Here is a 15,644-nt window from a genome sequence, read left to right as displayed (position 1 = left end):
TGTCTCTGGGGAAGGGCACCCTGCAGCTTCATAGGGCACATCTGTTGGAGAGGAGGCGGAGAGAGAGGTTTGTGCCTGGCCCTGCTGGCGAGAGACCACCGTCCCCGCACTGGTGCAGCTGGTGTGGCTGCTCTATGCCCTGGGGAACTGCCTTCTTAGCCCAAGCCCATTTATCCCCTGGACACCCAAGACTCTGCCACAATCCTCCCTGTAACACCCCATCCCGCCTCCATGCCAGGAAGAGGGGACGTTGTGGTCTCCAACCCCACCTCCTCCCCTCTATCCCAGGTGCTTCAAGGGGCCTGTCGCTCTCCAGCATCTTCAGAGAGGCAGAAGGCAAAAATCATGCCACTGTCTGAGTTTCTTTGGCTTTGCCTTCTGCGGATGACGCTCAGCTGGCCATAATCCGCTGGCTCTGGCGCCCTCTGCTGGCCAAAGTGCTTCATGGCGATGTGCTCCTGGTTTGTCCTCCCAAAGTCCCTTGAGCTGTTTCGTGCTTTGCTAGGCCCCAGGCTGGCTTGAAAGAGCGCTAGGGGTTGTAAGGAACCGGTGTGCTTTGCGCCTGGCAGAGGTGCTCACTCAGCAGGCCTTTAGGGTACAGATATCGGGAGCTGCTTGTTCCACTCGGAAACTGACTCTTCTCCAGGTTCGATGCAGCCTGAATTTGTTGCCGTTCGGGGCACGCTCCAAAGCTCCCCGGTGTTTGGAGAGGGCTGAGGTGGCCAGGATGGGGTTTCTTCAGCGAATTTGAGTGTGGGGGGAGATTTTGAATCGCTTTGTAATATAGTTTGGCCCCAAATCCCCATTTGCTGCTTCCGTTCTGCCGTATATTTTTAAGAGAGGGCAAGGGAAGCTTAGCGCCTGGGACAGGTGCCCAGTGTGTGTGCCTAGGTAACCCATTGCCGAGTGTGGTGGGTCCCACGCTGGGCCCAGTCCACAGTGGCTGTGTGTCTGGTACAGCCCAGGGCTGCAGTGAGTGATGCTTTAGCTCAGGACGTCTCGCTTTCAGTCCCTGGTCTTGGTGAAGACGGTGGCTGGCGTACTTGTTCCGATAAAGAAGTTCAGTACAAAAAAGATGAGTGTTAAAAATCAACTGTCTCTGTAAAGCCATTCCCTCGTCTCCATATGTGCTAGCTCAGAACACCCTGCCGTCGGGGTGTGTTTAGCTCCCAGGTTTGGTTCCGCCCATTAGGTTCCTGATCCACGTTTCAGTTTGGAACGCCCACCAAGTCTGGGTGTGTTCGGACACACGGTTTTGTTCCAGGCCTATGTATAGCAAAGGAGGGTCAGCATGTGAAGTGCACAGCAGTTGTACTAGGTCAGCGCCAGGTTCCCCGACCTTGATGCCAGTAAGTGCAAACAGGGCGGTAAACAAAGGGCGGCCATGTTGCCATCTGCAAAAAAGGCAAGACAAGGAAATGACAGCCATATGGGCAAACCTGACAGGAACAGATACTGTTTTGTGGGTTACAGACTCTGGGCAGTTAAAAAACAAAGCAAGAGGGAGAAGTAGGGGCTGGTTTCATAGCATTCTACACGCTGACTATGACAGCCATTTTGTCTGACACACCAGGGATTGAACTGGGGACTTCCAGAGTTAAATCCACAAGTCGCGACACCTTGAGCTAAAGCTCCATAAGCAGGCCTGTAACAGACACCCACCCTCTGTGAATCAGGCCCAGTGGGGGACCAGTAGCACATACTGAAAGTTGCTTACATGATTTCATCAACATTTCCAGAATGAGCCTTTCCTGGATTTTAAATATTGGGTTTTTTAAGGAAAATATGATTGAAAAATGTATATATGGACGCCTCTGCTTTGATCATTTATTTGATGTCAAAAGAGTGTCAGGAACTGTACAGGTTAGAAGGCAAGAGCCCTGCCCAGGAGAGCTTACATTATACACCACTGACATCCGGGGGCCTTTGCCGTTGACTTCTGTTGCAGCAGGATCGTGATTTCCTCACAGAGGAATCCAGCCAGCAGGAGCCTCCATCTTGTTTTGCCAGAGATTTTAATTGGCAGAATGCTTCAGCACTGGATTCCCTCCCCCCCCCCCCAATTAAAACAAAATCCAAATCCATCCATTCGGTTCTCCTGAGCAACCCTACAATAATAAAGCAATGTGAGCTGGCGGTGGATGGGCAGCAGGTCGGGGAGGAAGGAGAGTTAAGCTTCCAGAAAAGTTGTTATAAGAAACAGAGTAATGATGGCAGGACATCTCAACAATGTCCCTTTAAACACATGCAGGTAGGGATGGCCCCAAGCCAACCACCCAGGTCTAAACACCCTCTAATTTGGGGGGCGGTTGCTTTAGGATCCAGATCTTTATTTTCCAGCTGGCCCCTCTTGCTGTGATGGAACAAACCAAAACCCTGGATCAAAAACGCCACCAAATTTCGTCGCACTCAAAACCGGGCTCCAGATTTGATAGCTTGGGCCCAGTTCCAGACTCGGCCTTTGTCAGGCTGAGTCTCACTTGAAGTTGGAAACAAATTAGATTGTTCTTCTTTGGCTTAGACCTTTGTCAAACCTGCCTTCACTTACAGAGAGGGTGCGAGTGTTGGTAGGAGGAGCCGGGAGCTCGTGGGTCTCTGCCCACTTGTGCCACTGACCCTGTTGGCTGGCTCGGCCCATCGTTGTCTGGCCAGAGCAGGAGGCAGTGCTTAGTGTGCTGCCTTAGGACCATGGCGGGGACTTAACGGTGACTGAGAGTCATGGTTCCGGGGGCAGGCACAAAGGGGGGGACAAGCAGGGGCAGGCCCCCCCAGTAATCAGCAGGGGCACAGAACTCCTCTAGCTCCAGCGCTGGGGCGAGGAGAGCGAGCTCCTCTGGCCGCGGGGGACACAGAACGTGCCCCCCCCGAAAGCCGTCAAATTTTGATTCCTGCGTACGCCCCTGCGCGGCTCACTCCGGGGGAGAAGTAAGCCATGCCGGCCCGGTATCTGGTGTAGCTTGCTTCCTGCTCTGTGCCATCTCAGCTGGCTGGCATGTTGAGTGGGCAGGGCTGGAGGGAAGGCCCCACCCATTTGCCACTCCTGCCTGCCCACTCCCTGCCCACCTGCAGGGAGGTGAATTAGCAGCTGCTCGCTCCCGCCCTGCCCTGCTCATGCAGGGTCTGGTGATGTGGGTCTTCTACACAGGGGAGTACTATATTCTGTCACACTCTCTTTCTCACCCGCAGGGCTGCAAAACTGGGCTCATGGTTAAGCCCGGTGTGACTTTGGGGCAAGTCACTTTACCCCGCTGTGCCTTGGTTTATAAATCTGTAAAATGGGTACAAACCCACTGACCATACTGCCAGGGGTGTTGTGATGCTGAATCCGTGTAATGTCTGTAAAGTGCACTGAGATTCTTCGGTGCTAGTTACTATCCATCTTACAAAATATTATCAGTACAGCCACAAACCCCTGCAACAGTTGCCATGTATCAGGGAAAGCTGGAAAGGGGTCTGCTCCGACCTTGAAACGCTCATGCAAACAGTAAAGCTAGCGACTTGTTGACATTGCTGTTGCTTTTGTCTCCTGCTGCAGTCCGCCTCCCGCCGCGTTGGGCTCTCTTGTGCCAACTGTCATACGACCACGACCACGCTGTGGCGCAGAAACGCTGAAGGCGAGCCGGTCTGCAACGCCTGCGGACTGTACATGAAACTCCACGGGGTAATGAGAACCTATATAAAATAGAATAGACTCTTTACATTAGAGATGGACTGTTTACACTCACAGGATGTGAGACAGGGTTAGTTAGAGTGGTGCCAGGTGGGAATCTGCTTTATCTTACATGGTCTTACTCTCTTCTGTTGGCTGATCTCCCCTCTACAGCCCCAGTGTCCGGCCCGCCAACACATGAATCACACTCACACAAAATGATTTAGCAGGGTGATTTAGCAAGGTGTAACTTACCCAGCCGTGTATGCCCTCCGGGTGTAACAGACAGAGGTATAACATGGTCCAATGGCTGGACGTTGAAGTTGACAAATGCAGACTAAAAATGAAGGGCCAGTTTTTAACCATGAGGGGAATCAGCCATTGGAACAACTTACCCAGGGTTGGGGTGGATTTGCCATCAATGTCAATCTTTCAAACCAAACTGGATGTTTGTCTCAAAGACGTGCTCTTGTTCAAACAGGTATTAATTCGGGAAAGTCTTGTGGCCTGGCCTCTGTGGGAGGTCAGCCAAGATGATCACAATAGTTTTGTCTAGCCAGGGGCGGCTCCAGGCACCAGCGCAGCAAGCGCGTGCCTGGAGTGGCAAGCCGCGGGGGGCGGCCTGCCGGTTGCCGTGAGAGCAGCAGTCAGACAGCCTTCGGCGGCATGCCTGCGGGTCGTCCGCTGGTCCCGCGGCTTCGGTGGCAATTCGGTGGTGGGTATGCCGAAGTCGCGGGACCGGCTGATCACCTGCAGAAACGCCGCTGAGGCTGCCTGACTGCCGTGCTTGGGGCGGCAAAAAACATAGAGCTGCCCCTGTCTCTAGGCTTGGAGTCCGTGAATCTAAGGAAATTGTATAACGTAATAACCCTTCTCTCGATCGTAGTCTCGTCATGATGACAGGAATTGGCTTTGTTTGAGAGGGTCCCCAACTCGTCCACCCCAAACTGCTAGGACCAGCCTGATGGCTACTAAGCCTGAAAGAGTCTGTTTGAATGAGATCTGGGCAAGTCACACAGTCCCCATGGCCGATCTGAACTTTTTAAGGTGTTACGGCCCAGTTGCACAATCCTGCTCTCCACTGAAGTCAGGAACAAACTCCCTTCACAAACTCACTTCAGTGGTGCAGGATGAAGCTCTGTATTCCAAATGCCAGATGTGGACACAGATGTGTACAATGCCCAGGGAGTCCTAGTCCTGAACCACTGTATATCCACCTCTTGCTCCCCGCTCCAGATGGAGGCAAATTAGGGAAGACTGTCCCCGCACTCCGTGGCTTGCGGGAATCAGAAGGCCAGGCTAGGTGGTCAGAGCGTGACCCCCTTCTGACCTTAAAATCTATGACTCTTCTCTGTGTCCAATGAGACACAGTGAAAACAAACGGCAAACCCTCACTGGCTGAACCGCAAACCCGAACCGCTCTTCCCATTGCTGTTCACAGGGGTGAGGGTTTGTTGGTTTTAGACACTAATTCATTTATGCCGTTAATCATCTCCGTTCCCTGCGAGTGTATGCTGTAGTGTTCATTTCCAGATGGGCCTAGGCCAAAGAGTAACATCTGGTCTCCACTTAAAATTAGGGCTGTGAAAAGTTTTTGCGCCCTCCGTGCCGTGGCTGGGTCAACCTAACCCCGGTGTAGACACAACTAGGTCGATGGAAGAATTCTTCCATTGTCCTAGCTAAAGCCTCACAGAGAAGTGGATTAACTACACAGATGGAAACCCACCTTCTGTCAATGTAGGGGTGATCTTGTTACCCCCCTGCCTCCAGTGAGAGAGAGAGTTGCTTGTGCTTAGCTGGGTGTCAGAGGACACCGCCAGTCTGGTAGCTATGCAAACAACCTCCTCTGGGCTCTGCCAGCCCTTACTTTGCCTTGCAGTTTAACAGTAGGTGCAGGCCAATCCCCGAGCCCCTTTGAAGCATCCCCTGTTGTAGCCAGCCCCTTCTCCGCTGAACGCTACAGAAATACCAGGTCTGCTGTGCCCAAGGGAACAGTATACACAGCAGCTTGTATCAGGATCAGTACCTAGCTTCATGTGACAGCACTTAGATATATTTATAGTGAAATCAAGAATAAGTTTATTGGCAAAGATTCAAGAGCTAGAGAGGAGAATTAAAACAAAAGGGTTCCGTATAAAACAATATCACAACAGGCTTTATACAGACTAAGCTTAACTGGCTACCTCCTCTCTAAAGGAGTCTTATTTCTCCCAAAATCTGTTGCGGCATCTTCCAGCAAGGTGGGCAAAGATCCCGTTTTCAGGAATGAAAACGCGCTGTCCATTTGCTTCCAGGGTGCAGGATGAAGGGGTGTCTTATATCCCCAGAGTTCATTGTCTGTGCTCTGAGTCAGGATAAACCCCGTGGTTTATTCTCCTGTGTGCTGCTGTCCTCTTGATTTCACATCCCCCTGTTGACTTTGTATGCAGATGTGTAGCCGGTGTATTAGCTTTCAATGCTTAATTTACATGCTGACGCAGGGACAGGTGAATAAACATCTTGTGTCTGACAGAAAACCTGTTTGTCCAATCTGCCCTGACACAGACTTTAAAACCCATTTTCAGTATACACACCAGACTCCTTCCACCGTATCTGATTGTGCCTTTCACAACGATATTAATGACCAGCGGGACCCTGGCTTTCATTTAAGACCTCACCTGATATTCTTTGGTGAACCAGAATGGACAGACCAGGATCAGAATTTTCTTGTAGCCCCCTTGCCAGTTGGAACTGAGGGGTTTTGGGGTCACAAATGTAACCAGCACCTGTGGCTGAAAGTCAAAGATAGACAAATTCAAGTTAGAAATAAGGCATAATTTTTAACAGCGCAGGTGGTTAACCAGTGGAACAAACTAGCAAGGGAAGTGGTAGATTCTCCATCTCTTGAAGTCTTCAGGAAGAGCGGATGCCTTTCCAGAAGGTATACTCTAGGCCTATCTGCACTTAAAGCTTACACTGGGATAGCTATGTTGCTCAGGGTGTGAGCTCACCCCCTTCCTTCCCCCCACTGTAGATGCAGGGATGCTGTCAGAAGAGTACTTCTGTCAGCCAAGATAACTTCGTTCAGGGACGTGGTGTTCCTACCCTGGAAGAAAAACTTCTGTCGGCATATGCTGCATCTGAGCTATGTCAACATAGGCTTTGTAGTGTAGACATAGATTCAGTCATGATAAAATTCTCTGGCCTGAGTTATACAGGAGGTCTGAGTAGAAGATCTGGTAATCCTTTCTGCCTTTATAATTGGTGACTCAAAGCCCTGGATGCAAACACGCTATTATTTCCAAAAAAATTCAGATCCAGATCTGGAGCCAAACTTTGCAGCCAGGGCCTGTCTCTAGTCTCAATTCAATCACTGCCGGTCAGTAACTTTTGGCTTCATGTCTTTTTAGTTAAATCTACTGGTTACCTGAAATCCTAGGAGGCAGAGATGTAACCCCAGTACGTTAGGTTGTATTGCGTACATACTGAAAACAGCATGCTTTGCATTTGGGTTCCTAGGTCCCAAGGCCTTTAGCAATGAGAAAAGAGGGGATTCAAACGAGGAAACGTAAGCCGAAGAACCTTAACAAATCCAAGACACCAGCAGGTGAGCGTTAAACAAGACGGGTGTGTGTGTGCGTAGGAGGTGCATAGTATCAGAAACTCACCCTTTAGAACTAAATTGAGAATTCTGCCCTCTGAACCAGACATCCTGGATTTAGCAAACAGGTAGCTGATCACCATTTGATTGCTGTTTGGTGACCTATGTGAAATGAGTGCTCTTGGTCCGGTTCGCAGTGAACAGGCATCCCCATCATCACTGGTACTAATTAGCACCTGTAATGTCCTGGGGACATCGCTTCCAGGTTCCCAACCAGGGCTATGGAACAACCACAGAAGCCACTTCCCCCAGACAATCATTTGGAGGTTTTACACCAAGCCCTGTTTTATGCTGACACTGGACTTTGGGAGATTAGCTGTAGCGATTTTTTTTGCCATAAATGGTTTTTTCCCCCCATTTTTGTCAAAATCTGAAATTTTTCCATCCTGCTCTGCCAGGGATAAAGAGTATATGGAATGAGAGGCAGGCACACTGTCAGTGGGGGGACAAGGGTAATTTACCAAACGAGCAAATCTCCCAACATCCTTTTCTTTTTCTTTCCAAACCTGGTTAAGTTCTTTGAAGGTCTTTCAAAACCCTGCCTACGAACAGAGTTCTCTTTCCCCAAACCACAAATGCTTTGCTATGTTTTTTGTACTTAAAACTCCTCTGGTGGGAAGCCTGGTTTAACTGCTGTTTTCTCCTAGGGCCATCCAGTAGTGAGAGTCTTACCCCCACCACCAGCTCCACCAGTAACACCAACACCACCGCCAACACCGAGGAAATGCGCCCCATAAAGACGGAACCGGGGCTTTCATCTCATTATGGGCACCCGAGCCCTATTTCTCAGGTAATGAAGCAGGAAGAAAAGATCAAGAGATATGACAAAGATGTGAACTTTAATGTAAGTAACTTGAGGAGAAAAGACACCCTCAGAACCTTCTCTGAAGGCAAACGACAGCCATTCGCTCAACCCAAGGATCTGAAAGGTCACATGGGGCGAAATTTACATGGGGCAGAGTTCCCAGGGTTTGCATTTCACTCATGTCACCATGTGCTGTGAAATAATCTCACCCTCATCCCCCCAGCTTTTTAATTACACAGGATGGGTCTGAGCCTCGAGCTAGCGGCAGCCATCTTGCTGACAACTGAAGTTCCTTGTGACCCTGGCTATCTGACAGGGCAGCCGTGTGGGCCGCGCTGTGAAAACCAAAAGCACAGCAAACTATGAATCCGGGCTAAATTTGGAAAAAAATGCCCTGGGTCCCAGCGTGGGGGATTTTGTGGCTTTTATTCTAAATTTGCAACACTAAGGGCATTTTTACACTGGGAAATATACCGAAGTGGTGAAAGTAAATTGTAAACGGGACTCTAATTCTGGAATAGGAGTCCCCACATGGAGGCTTATGCTAATTATTCTGGACTCGCTATTTGCATAAATAGCCACGTATAAACAAGGCCTTAGCTGTGCTGTTTGGTTTTGACCTGAAACCAGGCAAAATTTGGCAGTTTTGGCTTAGTTTCTCTATGAATTTGTGGGCTCGCTTAAACCTGAAACTCAGTGCAGTGAGCACAAGTCCACGTAAAACAAAACGGAAAAAAGTGAGCTGAATCACCTGAGAATTAAAATCACCAGAATCACACAGCACTACGCTATGTGACAGACTTGTAATGATAAGTTTATTTGCAGTATATTATTCAGCCACTAGATGTCTCTATGTGCCTTATACAGTTCCAGGCAGGGTGACGTCCCTGGGAAACAAGACAGACAAATCTGGAACCTGATCTGTGTGAAAGCCTGTTTATTTGTAGCTGCTGTTGTTTCTTTTAATAAATGTTTCTTGGTTAAGAAGATATTTGATTCCCTATATCATAACAAGACCAATATTCGAGACTGAGTTAGTTTAGCTCCTGTTAGACTCATCCCAAAGAACGCCAATGTTTAAATAAAAGGTTCAGTGTAATATTTGAGCACTCTGACCATAAAACCAATATTAAATAATACATCAAATAATATTAAATCATCATCATAAAAATGCATATGTTTACGGGCTTTGGTGGATTGATCCAGTGCTTGCAGTATTGAGCCCACAGTAATGTAGCACTGACCACGCTGTGGCATGAGCAAGCTATTAATCAAAGGGTAATTGGGGATCAAATCTTATACCTCCGGGTGTAAAACGGTCACCTGTAGAGGTCGGAAAAGAACTCGGTGCACTCTCTGCAGTGTTATAAATGGAGTGGGTTCAGAGGAAAAGGTAAACTGTCTTCCTCTAAAGCATCATATATCAGGCATTGAAGCAGGATACCAGATTAAATGAACCGATGGTTTGATTCAGTATTGCAAATCTCATGTCTCTGCATGTGAGTATTAGTGTAACGTTACTGTGGAAAGTGAAATGCTTTCTCTTTGCCGTGGCAGGGTCCTTGTTAGTTTGAAGTAATTAAAAATATATATATATCTTTTCACTTTTACATTGTTTGTAGGCATTCTCAGTCACCGCGATGTCTGGGCACGGATCTTCTATTCACCCTGCTATTTCAGCCCTGAAGCTTTCCCCACAGGGCTACCAATCAGCCATGAGCCAACCTCCACAGGCCAGCTCCAAACAGGACTCCTGGAATAGCCTGGTGTTAGCCGAAAGCCATGGAGACATCATAACTGCATAACCTCTTCCTCCTCCCATGGACTTCAGGCTCACCCGCATGAGATACAAAGATGCCACGTAATAATCAAGCAAAAGCTGTTTGCTTTTTTCCCTTTCTCCTCGAGGGAAATATGATGGAATTCTGGAAGAACAATTCCATACGGCATTATAAAGAGGACTTTCAGGAACAGCTAATCCTAAATAAGCAGAGAAGACCCAGTTTCAGAATAACAGTGGCTGATCTGAATCTTTCCCTTTAAAAAAAACCAGATTGTAACCACTTTCTATGAAACAGCTAGAAACAAAGACAGGACTCAGGTGTTTTTTAAACTTCTGGCTTTGACATCTCGGACAGCGATGGCACGGAGACACTTTCTTCTTCTCACCATCCATTCATTTCCTAACCTGGTCAGCCCAGGAGAAAATGCCATCACCTTGTTATAGCCCAAAGGCAGAGATTTGATGACCTTCCATTCAGTGAAGCCGGCTCCAGGACAATTTGTTGCATAGACTTACAAAGAATCTGACACAACTTTGGCTGCTTTCGTGGATTTTAATACCGTGATTCAGTTTAAGAAGAAAGAAGAACTCCGCTTACACATCTACCAAAACCTCCAAAGCTTTGTTTTCATGTTACCAAGGAGTCAGAGATCCGAACCATTGTACTTATTTAACGGGAACGATTTTCTTTCCCAGTTATGGGATCGTGTTTCCAGAAGGCTGAGCCTGGAGAAGGTCTCCGAGCCAGACCTAACGCTTCGGTGAAAGTCTTTGCGAGTTGCGGGGGAAGAGACCCAGAGAGTTTATGAAAAACATGGCAGAAAATGTTGGATTCTGCCCTTTGAGATAGCGAGGAGCCTGGTTCGAGGATCCCTAGAGCAGGGGAGCACTGTGATTGCCGCCGTAACATGGTGCTGCAATTGTGTATGACCCTGTGGCCTATCACAATTAATTATTTTACATTCTTTCTGATGTCCGTTGCCATTGATAAATCTGATTTTCTTTTTTCCAAGGCAGTATCTGCCTTTTACCCCAAACGCGGACCTGTGTCCCTCCCCCACGTCCAATCAAAGCCAATTAGCAATTCAGCTTTCCTAAAGGCATCACCATGGGCAGAAAGCTGCTTTGTGATCATCCACTGTGTAACTGAACATCATAGGCAGGGAAAATCTCGTCGCCAGCTACGCATGAGCACACAGCTGTGATGTCCGTGGGACAAGCTTAATTACATGTATTTTTTAAATATGAAGAGACTAGTGTTGTCTCCCCACAAGGCCCAGAAGAGTGGCTGCCCCATGGAGGGCCAGCACTATTTGTCTAGGCAGAGAACTTCTTGGGGCCCTTTTGATCAACCAAACAGGTTCCCCCATCTCCTTCTCTCCCGCTCAGCTCTCAGGCACCCATCTCTCCTCTCGTCTGCCCAACCTTTCTATCTGTCCTCCTTAGAGTCAAAACTTGACTATGTAAAGCACTAAAAGAAAATATAGAGGGGGGAGGGATTGTGCCCACCAGATCCATATACAAAGGGGTCCTCAGTGTGTGAGTCTCTCCTGAACAGACGGGGTGGGGGTGGCCCCTAAGCTGTCGCCATGGCAACATTCCCCATCTCCCTCCAACCCTGCAAAGGCCTCTCTGTAGGTTTGAAGTCAACACCAGGTAGGGTGACCAGATGTCCCGATTTTATAGGGATAGTCCAGATTTTTGGGTCTTTTTCTTATATAGGCTCCTATTGCCCCCCACCCCTGTCCCGATTTTTTACACTTGCTCTCTGGTCACCCTAACACCAGGGTGAGTGGGTGGGACGCAATGGCCAGAGATGGGGCTGTGGACAGACAAAGGGCTGTTTTGTCTCTCCACTGCAACTTCCCTGGCTGGTGCGATGCCCTTTTAAGGGGGTGTTGCTGGGGCAGGCGCAGCTGGGGAGATGCTAATGGAGCTGTGCTGACAGGGACTGGGAGCAAGGGGTGCAGCATTGCAGTGGAAGCATGGACCCTTCCAGTTCTCCTGGGATCTGAATAGATCCTTGGAGATCCACAGGGTTTCTGGATGGGTTCCACAGCTGATTGCAGGTGGGTGGTAACTGCACCCCCTGGTGGCGGAACAATGTGGCAGGAGATCCTTGCGGTGTTTTTCTCACCATGAGACACCTCCCATGGGGTATCCTGCAGTAGGGGGGGCATGATCCAGCCAATAATAAGGAACAATCCTGCACAGGGCCCACAGGAATGGATTCCATGACCTGCTAGGTCTTTTCCATCACTAACTTCCAAGATTCCCAGAGTCTCTATCTCCATCACCCCTCATCCTCTTACCTTGCAAGGACCGGTGTCAAGGTTGGTCTGATTAACATCTTCATTAATGATCTAGAAGAGGCAGTACATGAGGTATTAATAAAATCTGCAGATGATACTGAATGATCTACCGCTCCTAGTAAGTTGTGAATGCTAGTGAGGACAGAAAAACAATACAGACGGTACTAGGCCTAATTAAATATATGGGAGTTTTTCTGTTGACTTCAGTGAGCTTTGAATCGGGCCCGTAGCGAGGTTAAAAACATGGTCAGAAAAGACCAACAGGGCATTCAGGCTGGAAAAATACAAGCGCATCCACCTGGGGGGGGAAATAACACAAAAGACAATGTGATTTTGAGATGACTGCACAGAGGCAGCAAACAGCTCACAGCATCTCCCTGAGCATGGGTGTGGTTCTTCTGGCTAGGATCTTCTTTCACTGGATCCTTCAGCCAGCCTTCTCCCTGAGTAACAGCACCTCTTTCAATCTGGTGAACTCGCTGTCCACCTGTGCCTGAAACTGCCCTAGACATTCCTTTCCCTGAGAGAGATGCACACTCACACAAACACACCTTGAACTTGACCGAAAGTAATGCCAACATCCGGGGACATTTTAAAGTAGGTTGGGCAAAACACTAGTAAATGTAGGAGTTCAAGTATCGTACCTTGATGGGGAGCAGGGCTAGATGGTCTTCTAGCTGCTTGCCATCTCTGGAATCTAAGACCCAAAGCAAACAGAATGTTCCTTTCTCGCTGTGAGTACATTCAATGGTTTGCCCCTGCCCGTCCTTCAGGTCTGGGGAGAGATTTTGGAGCTAGGGCTAGGACTCTTCTGGAAAAGCAATGCGTAAGGGAGTTTTTGAGGGTCTTTTCACCAAGAGACGTAGCCACCTGTGAAGCAGGGAGCTTTGGGGGCATGAGGAGAGCAGTTTTGCTACGATTAGCAGAAAAGTGAATTGTTTCAATATTCTTCATGTATCCTTATTTCTCTCTCCGTTGTACACAGCAGAAGTACAGATGAATCAAGAGAGCTTCTTGTTCTACTGCTCTTTTAAATCATCCAACGCTGCTCTCAGATATTTTAGATCCACAGCCCTAGACTACTTCCCACCCAATAGCGTTGTTCTTAATCAAGTTTATGATGGTAGTGCCTAGGGATCCACCGAGAATGGGGCCTCATTGTACTAGGCGCTGCATAAACCCAGAGTAGCAGACAGTCCCTGTCCCAAAGAGCTCACAATCTAAATAGCTGTTAGACATTAGCTAGAGACTAAGCTAATTATTATTCTTATTTATTATTTGTATTATTTTAGCTCCTAGGAGCCCCAGTCGTGGACAAGGACCTGGTTGTGCTAGGTGCTCTACAAACAGGATGGGAAATCGACATATTAATTCAAACGCAAGGCTTCCAAGCAATTAGTCTGCGAAAGCCAGCAGTGGGCTGAATGTCAGTTGCAAGATCTAGGACCATGTACAGATCCTTCTGCAGGTCGGAGAGACTTCAGCAGGGGGTGATGTTGAGAAAGGCGAACATATTTATTAGGCTGATGAATCCTAGAAATGGGGGAGATCTGAGAAACCTCCTAAGAGGTGTTATGAAGCAATGAGGTCAGAGCGCAACGGCCTTCGGAGGTTTGCTACAGCCCATTGTAAAGCAAGGGTCCATTTATAAATGGGGGGGGGGGTGTTTGTCTTTCAGCCACTCCCTTCTTTAGTTTGGAGGGGAGGGGGTTGGATCCAGAGTTGCGGGGAGCGGGGATTTGCTTGTTTGGTTTTGGTTCTGGCCCATCTCTAATTACAATAAGATGAGCAGGTTACTGAAAGCTTATAAAGACAAGATTATTTATTATTTGTATTACAGTATGATCAGTGGTCTCAATCAGGGCCCCATTGTGTTAGGCGCTGTGCAAAAAACAGAGCACCCTATCCTGCCTTAAAGAGCTTAAAATTGGAAGGCCCCGATCTTGCAAACACATAAGCACATGCATAAATTCACTCATGCGAGTAGCCCCATAAAAATCAATGAGGTTCCTCACGTGAGTAAATTTATATATGTACTTTAAAGGTTTGCAGGATCAGGGTCTAAGCTGCAAATACCAATAGGATCAGACCTCTGCTATGGGCCCTTTGGCAATCTAGGGACATGCGGAGAAGGTATCCATGGTGGACACTGGTGGGTTAGAAAGGTCATTTACCAGTACTAATTGTCTTTCCTCTTTGTGAAAGTGCAATATCTTTAATCACTGATGCATTTTTTTATCAGAAAAGATCTGTATTTCGATTGCAGTCTTACTGGCTGATTGGAACGTCTCTGATCAGGAAGCGTTAAGGAATTTTGAAGGGGAGTTGTAATGCTGATCAACAATTCTTAATGTAACTCTGAAGCTGTGACTATGTTGTGGGGTTTTTTGTTTTTGTTTTTCCTTTTGTAAAGTTTGATGCTTCCCAAACTCATCGGGAAGGTCCCCATGAAAACAGACACTTATTTGTAAGGGGGGTGGGGGTAAATGAACAAGCTGTAATTATTTAAAGATGTAAAAAAATATATATTATGAATTAGTATGGCTACCAATCCACATAACTTCTACACCTTTCGAACTAATGGAAATAAAACAATGGTAATAAAAATTATAATAATAAAGCTTCTTTCTTACGGGAATTTGCATGCTGAGTTCTTGCAATGAATTGATTGGAGGTACAGATGATGTAGAGTGTCAGTGACCTATTAGCCTGAGCCTGGCATGTCTTGTGAAAAATAATAGTATGTGATCATGTAAGACTGCAACATAATTTGTATGTACATAGGAAATGTATGTACACAGAACCATAATTCAACCCCCAACTGTTGAGTGCTTGACTTTGCAACCGTAACGGTCTTTCAAATTTTTCTTAGTATACTATTGATTTAGTTTAGGCTGACCAGGAACTGCTTTAAATTAAACTGAAGTAAACAACTTTTAAACCAAAGGATTTAACAAGGCTGCACACTTGTTTGAGCACCTGAGCAGTTCTTGGGAACTCAATGGGCTACTCACATGCCCAAAGTGAAGCCTCTGTGTGAGTCTTTGTAGGATCAGGGCCTTTTAGTCTGGTGCCAAGTATCAGAGCGGTAGCTGTGTTAGTCTGTATCCACAAAAACAACGAGGAGTCCGGTGGCACCTTAAAGACTAACAGATTTATTTGGGCCTAAGCTTTCGTGGGTTAAAAAAAAAACACTGTGTTTTTTACCCACGAAAGCTTAGGCCCAAATAAATCTGTTAGGCTTTAAGGTGCCACCGGACTCCTTGTTGTTTTTATTCTGGTGACACCAGGCCTGTGTAACCCCCAGGTTTTGGCTGGAGGCCCAAGTTTCCAGACCTGTACTCTCCCAAGCTGAGCCCTCAGGATTGTGGTCAGCTGCTGCGGTGGGTGTGGCCAGTGTGTGAAGTCCCACCCTTCCTTCACCACCCAGCCAATCAGGCTGCCTCTCTACATTT

The 15,644-nt window shown here is 47.6% G+C and overlaps 1 protein-coding gene across 3 annotated transcripts in view; it reads left to right on the top strand.

Annotated features, from left to right (window-relative positions):
- Window positions 1-14,827, top strand: part of GATA4 (GATA binding protein 4) — a 46,389-nt gene extending 31,562 nt beyond the window's left edge. For all 3 annotated transcript variants that reach the window (XM_054023220.1, XM_054023221.1, XM_054023222.1), the window contains 4 exons: window positions 3,536-3,661; window positions 7,148-7,235; window positions 7,937-8,079; window positions 9,717-14,827. In XM_054023220.1, coding sequence (XP_053879195.1) covers window positions 3,536-3,661; window positions 7,148-7,235; window positions 7,937-8,079; window positions 9,717-9,899 — 540 coding nt within the window. In that variant the 3' untranslated portion in view covers window positions 9,900-14,827. The remainder of the gene's footprint in view (window positions 1-3,535; window positions 3,662-7,147; window positions 7,236-7,936; window positions 8,080-9,716) is intronic.
- The last annotated feature ends 817 nt before the right edge of the window (window positions 14,828-15,644 follow it).

The sequence above is a fragment of the Malaclemys terrapin genome, chromosome 3, assembly GCF_027887155.1.
Source record: "Malaclemys terrapin pileata isolate rMalTer1 chromosome 3, rMalTer1.hap1, whole genome shotgun sequence".
Taxonomy (NCBI): Eukaryota; Metazoa; Chordata; order Testudines; family Emydidae; genus Malaclemys; species Malaclemys terrapin.
Note: the sequence above shows the minus strand (reverse complement) of the source record. Positions and strands in the feature narration are given on the sequence as shown.